Source organism: Poecilia formosa, unplaced genomic scaffold (assembly GCF_000485575.1).
Source record: "Poecilia formosa unplaced genomic scaffold, Poecilia_formosa-5.1.2 Scaffold215, whole genome shotgun sequence".
Taxonomy (NCBI): domain Eukaryota; kingdom Metazoa; phylum Chordata; class Actinopteri; order Cyprinodontiformes; family Poeciliidae; genus Poecilia; species Poecilia formosa.
Window position 1 is genome coordinate 490,427 of NW_006800154.1, and position 7,450 is coordinate 497,876.

Sequence of the window (7,450 nt, forward strand, 5' to 3'; positions counted from 1 at the left end):
CACACACACACACACACACACACACACACACACACAACGAAGCAGGGACAAAGCATGCGTACACTATTCTGTTTTGTATCTTTTCCTTCTCTTGTTCGTTAGTGGACAAAATCGGAACGTTTTGTTTTGCAGATCACACCAAAGGAAGTAAGATAACTTCGCTTTATCTCTATAAAGTTCAAAAGGTTTGCTTCACTCTTTATGCAGAGCGGTTTTTTGCGTTGTGTTTTAAATTACGTTTTAATGATCAATTTTACTTTTAAAATATTACGGTTAAATTCCAGTGACCCATCCCTAATTGACTCGACCCCTAAACTGACAATGGGTCTTTGAGTCCTGCAGGACAACAATCCGAAATATGTGAGCAATTCGACACGGAAATAGTTTATATCATCCCACCAAATGAATGTGTCCAAATCAAAAGGTAGCATTATGCTACTGCAATGGCAGATTCATTTACTTTAAGGCTGCTTGCAAATCTTTACAAGGGTTGCAGAGAAATATCGCCAATACGTAATTCTAAGAACATTTACGTAAATCGCCTGGTGGATCTTCTGTCAGAATGTGAGAAAAATTGGCATTTTGCTAAAAAAAAAAAAAAGGAAAAAAAAGAAAGAGTCACAGATGAGATACTCTGTGTGAAGTGAAGGCTTTTTGCTGGCAAAATAAACATCCACAAAATGACACAGCAGAGGGAGGGAATGCAAAACACAGTCCTTTCAGGCTGTGCTCCAGTTATCGTCCTCGTTCTCGTGCTTTCCACTTCGTCCCGCTGCCAAACTTTCTTTCCCCCCCCCCGTTTGCCTCCATCTCGTCCTGTTCTTTCTCTTGGACCTCATCCCCATTCCCACGCTACCGGCTCCACAGAGGGACAAGAGGGAGGGCTCGGTGCCAAGTTTGGCAGGTTTCTCTAAGGCTGGGAAAGCAGCGCTGTGTTATAAGAGCAAAGGTGAGGAAGGAAGGCGGGGAGACGATAAAAAAAAACAATAAAAAAAAACATATGAGATGAGAGGACGGAGATGCACCATGTGATTGATAAGTGACAGGGAAACGTAAAAGGAGTGGAAGTGTGGGGGGGCTGGGGAACAGAGTGCATCGTTTGATGGATTATCTGTTAAAGTGCGTCGGGTTGCAGTCTTGTGCAGCACCAATCTAATTTAGGAGAGAGGCAGAGCAGAAAACAGCGTACGCGTGTATGTGTGCGTGTGTGTGTGCTGGGTGGGGGGTGGGGAGATACACTCTGAACAATCCGACTTACTGAACGACACGAACAGCTTTCCCTGCCTCCTAAGGTGCTGGGGAGTCACAGCCACAGAGGTTATGAGATAAGTACCTGAGGATGTTGCTTGCTTAAAATTTTCTTCATGTATTTAATAAAGGATCATGCATGTTAATTTACACAAGCACTTTAATCCATCATGTAAATGTGCCAGATTTAGCCACAAAAATTTCATCTGCAGATTGACATAATTGAAACATCCAACTTGACTGAAATATGTTATTGACTGAGTAATATTAATAAGGTTAAAGTTATGGCAAATCATAAATCATTTAGGGATGTTTCCTCAAACCCCTTGAGGCTTAAAAATAAGATCACCAATATAAGTCTCTATTGGCATACAAATAGCATTCGATTATTACAACATAGAGTTAAAATACCAATGGATACGAGACAAATCAGGGAATCCGTCAACATGGGTTCACAAGTTGTTTTGACCAGACTTCGAGGCATGTGGAGGCATTCTGGAGAGCTGTTACTGTAATGACCAAATTTGTGTGGGAGGTCAGATTTGAGGTGTTTGCGTGCGCCACGCAGGGAGGACCGATTGTCTCCAGACACGCAGGTTTTCTCAAACCTTCGATAAGATGCGGAGAGCAGCGCTGAGTTGGAAAAAGTAACACAATCTCTCCTGCTCCATACGCCGACAGCAGAGCTGATGCTCTGTGACGGCGCTGTCCAGCCAGTCTCCTTCCATTTCATGGGATCAGTGCCACAGCTGCTGCTTCTTCTCTCCATCACTTTGACCTCCTGAAACAAGCCGCTGCGTTTCATCTCCCTGTCTCTCCTCCTCCGTCTCTCGCTCAGGAGCATCTTGTGAGGACCAAACTGCCCCCGAACCCTTCTGCCGTCTTTCAAAGCGGATCGAGGGTCTTCAACATCTGACAGCCTGCTTCGACTCTTCATCCCCCCCCCTCTCCTCCCCCCGGCTCGCTTTTGGTGTAAAGGAATCAGCGGCGGGAAGTGTTTCCAGTCCATTCCACAACACAAGAATCTATGCAAAGGAATGTTGTGAACACTGTTGAGCAGCTGCTTATTATCCCAGGTAAAGAGAGATGAACCACTCCTTTTGATACTCCTCCAGGCTCCCTGCTCCTACAAATGAATTTGCATGTGACAGAATAGTCTAGAAACAAACTCTTTATTTTTTCTTCTTCTTTTTGTTATAGATGCACAAGAAACTGGCTGCTCTGTATGTTTGTGTTTGTGTGCCTGCTCTTTTGTCTTCGATGCACATAATGTTGACTCTGCACCAGTAGTTCAGGATATGATTTATCATAAGGTGTGTTTGCTTAGAGTGTGCTATGCTGCCCTTTGATGTCTCTAGAAATCTGCCTGAAAATAATTTATTACCTTTACATTCAATTCATGTTTGAAGATCCTTTTTTTTTTCTTTGTGGTAAAGATCTTGTTAAAGATAAACGGCAATTAAAGGATCTAAAAAGTTGAATTACAATAAAATATTGTCTCTGTGTGACGTCATTGCCTTTATTTAGTCACTTTATTTAATAGTAGGAAAGTAGGAAATATTTGTTCCAGATTAAGTTAATCTGCACATTACCTGGACCAGGGTTAAGAATAGGCTTACAGGCCCTGAAATATTTTCATTCAATGAAGATTTTTACCAATTTACAGTTGATAAATTTTGCTAAAGTGAAATTCAGATGTATACTTCGTGGCACTACGTTACCAGAGAACGTGCTCATCTCTTAGCAACAGCTTAACAACAAATATTGTTATCCCACAAAAAAAACAAAAGATTTCTTCTGCTCTTTTGAAATTTTACTTATCTACTTAAGAATTTAGCAAAAAAGTATATATATATTTTTGTCAATGGTGGTAAATATATTATAAAACACACATTCAACACAAAAGTAAAAATCTGATTTATACTTCGTGGCAGTTCGTTACCAGAAGAAAACCCTCATCACTTCACACCAAATTAATAAGTAATATTATTGTTAATAAAACGTAAGCTCTTTTGAAATACTGCTTATCTGCTTAGACACAAGAAATTTACAGTTGGTAAAAATCAAAAAGTAAAAATCAGATGTTTACTTCATGGCACTTCGTAACTAGAAAACACTAATCTCTTAGCAACAGATTAACAACAAATATTGATATTGCTCAAAAAACATAAGATGTCTTCTGCTCTTTTGAAATACTACGTATATGCTACTTAAGAATTGTGCATTTGGCGAGTTTTGCAGAAAAGTGAAAAAAAAAAAAATCTCATTGGTGGTAAATATATTATAAAACAGACATTCAACACAAAAGTGAAAATCAGATGTATACTTCGTGCCACGTTGTTACCAGAAAACGCTCTCATCTCTTAGCAACAGACTAACAACAAATATTGTTATTGTTCAAAAAACATAAGATTTCTAATGCTCTTTTGAAATTCTACTTATCTTATACTACTTATTACTTAAGAATTGTGCATTTGGTGAATTTGGCAGGAAAGTGAAAATGTTTTGGGGGGTTTTTGTCATTGGTGGTAAATAATGTTGAAGATTTTAGGTTATAATAAATTTTGGGAAATCTCTGGCTCTATCTTCCCCTCACGGATCCCAGGTTCTCCCGGCAGGCCGAAGTGAAACCACACAGAAAACAATGAGTGTTGACGTCACAGAATTTCAGAGTTTAATCCAATAGAAGACAACGCATGAAATTACAACAGAAACTGCAGAACAACAGAGACATACATTAATTTACCTGAGACAAATGGAAAAGAAGAAAAAAAGAAAGAAAAGCAAAGACGTCTTTGGAGAATTGCAAGAGCAAATCTGATTTGTTACTCCTGTGTAGAAAGTTTTACAGTAAAGGCGTATTCTTGTCTTTTAATTTATTCAAATAAGGCGTATCTTTGCTCATCCAACCAGGAGCTGTCTCTGACCCTCTCTAAAGTTAGAAACTCCCTGCAATTTGTTTCCAAGATCAAAGGCCATTTGTCCCCTTTGTCTAAACAAAGTGGAAGCAGAGACTCTCCTTTACTGGTCTGGACTCCTGCTGTTTTAAGGCTTTTCACAGATCAATATGAAAACTGGAACTTCTCCTGATTGTTTCCCACACAGACAAACGGCAGTTCAGAAAGATGTTAGCAAACCATCTGCTGCAACTACAGGTAAAATAAAGGTCAATAGGGCAGAATAAGTTATTAATCTGAAAACTATAATTAGGCAATTTCAGTCAAGACATGTTAAGTTTTAAAACTAGCATATTTTAAATTTATTTTCTTAACAATACTTAGCAAAAATACAAAGCTTAAACAATAGAAAAATATATTGGGGCTGGGAAGATATTTTAAGCAAAAGAAAACAACTTTATTAAAAAAAAAAGCACAGCTACTAAATCCAAGCACAACTAAAATAACAGATCAATTGTCAAGTTTATCCAACATGAAGCAATTTTGTGAATAGATCGTTTTCCCACTAATGACAGTCCCAACTCGTTTCAGTCCTGCACACAGAGATCAAACTGACTTCAATGCTTTGTTAAAACATCATTTGAGTGATTTTCTGATTATCTGCTGAAGAGAAAATGAACTTAAAGACCTTTAACAATAGCAAGCTTAGTAATAACTCTTTACAAAACGTAAAAGAAACCCTTGCCACAACTGGACAAAAACAGCATGACGGGTGTTGAGGCTGTTTGTGAATGTATTTGTAGCATTTCTTCTCCTCAGCCAGCAGTAGTTGGTAAGTCTTGTGATCACATTTAAAGATTTCACCTGAAAAGCAGCCAAAAAAAAAAAAAAAAAAAAAAAAAGTATGAGACACTAGGTATTCCACTGGTTGCCTGGGCAACTGTTATATCAGAGCCACTTCTTTGTAAGGAGTACCGTAACAGTGATTTGATTTATGTGGTCTACACACACAGCAGAGCGGCTCTCACTGTATTTGAAGACACCTCATTGTGGAGCATTTTACGATTTAATTCTTGTTCATTTGAGCTGATTGTTACGTCGTCATCCCGCACTGGAGAAAGAGCATTTCTAAAACACCCCCAAATTATTTTCAGAATAATCTTCTCAAAATAATTTTGATAAGGACTGCATATATTAGCTTCTTACTTGAGCTGCAAGTCACCCTTGCTTTATTCAGTAAGATCCTTACAGCTCATCACAAGACACACAAACCAAAACACCTCACACAAATCTAGATTTCAAGAAATATTTTTACTTAGTTTATTATAAGAATATTGATCATATTTTTGGTTTGCAAAGAAAAAAAAAATACATTACAGTGTTTAGGTATCTTGCACACTAATTCCATTTGGTTAAACAAGCATTATAACCAATCGAGTCATAACGACATCTGCTTATCCAGTCATACAAAAGCTCAGTAAAACACGCCTATTTGTATAAAATGACAATCACATAACAGTACTCACCATTAATTTCATTTACACCAGGACAACACACACACACACACACACACACACCACCGTTGGGGTTTAAATATTAAAATGTTGATGCTAGAGAAAAAAACAAACAAAAAAAAAAAACACTTTAGGAACTTATAATTGACTGACTGGTTATGCACACCAGTCAGCCAGGACATGGAAACTATTAGACTAATTATTTTAGGTCCTTATTGACGAGGTGTGCCTAATTCCACATTACTTTATCGTCACCTCTGCTTAGCAACCAAACGTAAAAATAAAAGGAAGAATTGTAGGTTAATTGGGTGACCCATAATAGTTATGCCACCTGTTAGTAGTTTTTACTTTTGTGGCTGACTGGTGTGCATCATACACACCATGATGGATATGACAACGGATGTTAAACAGAACACTTAAAAACAGGTCGCAAAACCTTATGTGTGAATTACCATCAAGTCACGATGACAATCATTCACTTAGTGTCAAAGGTCAGACATGACAGGCTTCCAGTACACGTTAAAATCCTAAGCAAACAGTGAATTCCTGTATTTTGCTGCTGCAATGCTCATAATTACTTGTGCTGGTTGGGGTAACACTGAAATGCATTAAAAAAGATACGGCGAATTTCTGATGATTATGACGATCGGTGGTTGCCATAGCAGCCAACGCCTTTGGGAGAACCGCTCAGATTGAAAGTACGTACAAAGGGAACACGCAGGCCCTCGCCGGAGCTCCTGAACCGCGGTGAGCCGCAGCTGAAAAAGCGCATCAAACCCAACGAGTAGTTCCATAATTCACACAGGGTTTATTTCCCTCATGACGACCCCCTCCTCGGCACCAACACTTCATCACTGAAATAATTTGGTGAGGTACGAGAGAGCGCAACAGCGAGGCTAAATTAAATAACACAAGCAGCATGATGTGGCTTCTTTCCAAACAGAAATAAAAGGTGACAATACAAAGTATTAAAGACATTAGTTACTCTGCAGCTGAGCACCAGGCACTGAGGAGCAAGCTGAGCCCCTTCTTGTCATTTAGTCCAGAAACTCAGGCCTTCAGCTGTTGCCTGCGCCTCCTCAGGCAACGGGACTGCATTTGGACGCCGATATTCACAACGACTCGTGGTTCCGACTGTCCCGTCCCGTCCAAGCACGTCTGCTTAACAGCCAAAGTCCAGTCGTGTCTGTCCTCAGTTGTCCTTTGTCAGGTAGCCCATGTGTGCGTTAGTGAGGAAGTCACAGGTGGGGATGCTACTGACTGCTTGGTGGATGTTCATGGCGGTGATCTCCCTCGGCGGCCTGAAACCCAAACGGGTTCATGTGAGGATTTTATGTGAAACTCAAAACGATGAAAAACTAGTTGATATATCACCTCATTTTTAGGTGATATTTAGGGAAACTAGTACGGATTATTTAATTCAACTGTAGCATAAACAAAATCTGACAATAGCCGTGTCTATAATGACTTGTTTGTCTGCACCAACTTCGTAAATTAAAAACAACAAATTCCTTCTTATGACTTAGTCATCTTGCTATTTTAAAACAAACATATGATTGGAGCAAACTGACGACCCAGATAAGCTCTAGAAGTAATAAATACATTTAGAAGTGGAGCATTACGAAGCAGTCACAGAAAAAAGCCGACCTGTTTGGAGGAGATTTAGCGTGGGCCCCTGCCAGAGCTTCTCTCAGGATGTCGCTGGCAAACTGCTCCGTAGCCTGAGACACACACACACACACACAAACACACACACACACACACACACACACACACACACACACACACACA

The 7,450-nt window shown here is 39.4% G+C and overlaps 2 protein-coding genes across 4 annotated transcripts in view; one reads left to right on the top strand and one right to left on the bottom strand.

The window, feature by feature from the left end:
- Positions 1 to 2,692, top strand: part of map6d1 (MAP6 domain containing 1) — an 8,152-nt gene extending 5,460 nt beyond the window's left edge. Inside the window, exons 3-4 of one of the 2 annotated variants that reach the window (XR_477410.2) lie at positions 2,087 to 2,324; positions 2,449 to 2,692. Coding sequence is in view for 1 of the 2 variants with exons in the window: in XM_007567952.2 (XP_007568014.1) it covers positions 2,087 to 2,164 (78 nt within the window). In the remaining variant the exon portion in view is untranslated. Of the gene's footprint in view, positions 1 to 2,086 lie in introns of both variants that reach the window. The other variant, XM_007567952.2, reaches the window with a different exon arrangement.
- A 2,745-nt stretch (positions 2,693 to 5,437) lies between these two features.
- yeats2 (YEATS domain containing 2) overlaps positions 5,438 to 7,450 on the bottom strand; it is a 23,516-nt gene continuing 21,503 nt past the window's right edge. For both annotated transcript variants that reach the window (XM_007567954.2, XM_007567953.2), the window contains exons 29-30: positions 7,307 to 7,380; positions 5,438 to 6,960 (exon numbers count right to left, since the gene is read on the bottom strand). In XM_007567954.2, the coding sequence (XP_007568016.1) occupies positions 6,852 to 6,960; positions 7,307 to 7,380 (183 nt within the window). In that variant the 3' untranslated portion in view covers positions 5,438 to 6,851. The remainder of the gene's footprint in view (positions 6,961 to 7,306; positions 7,381 to 7,450) is intronic.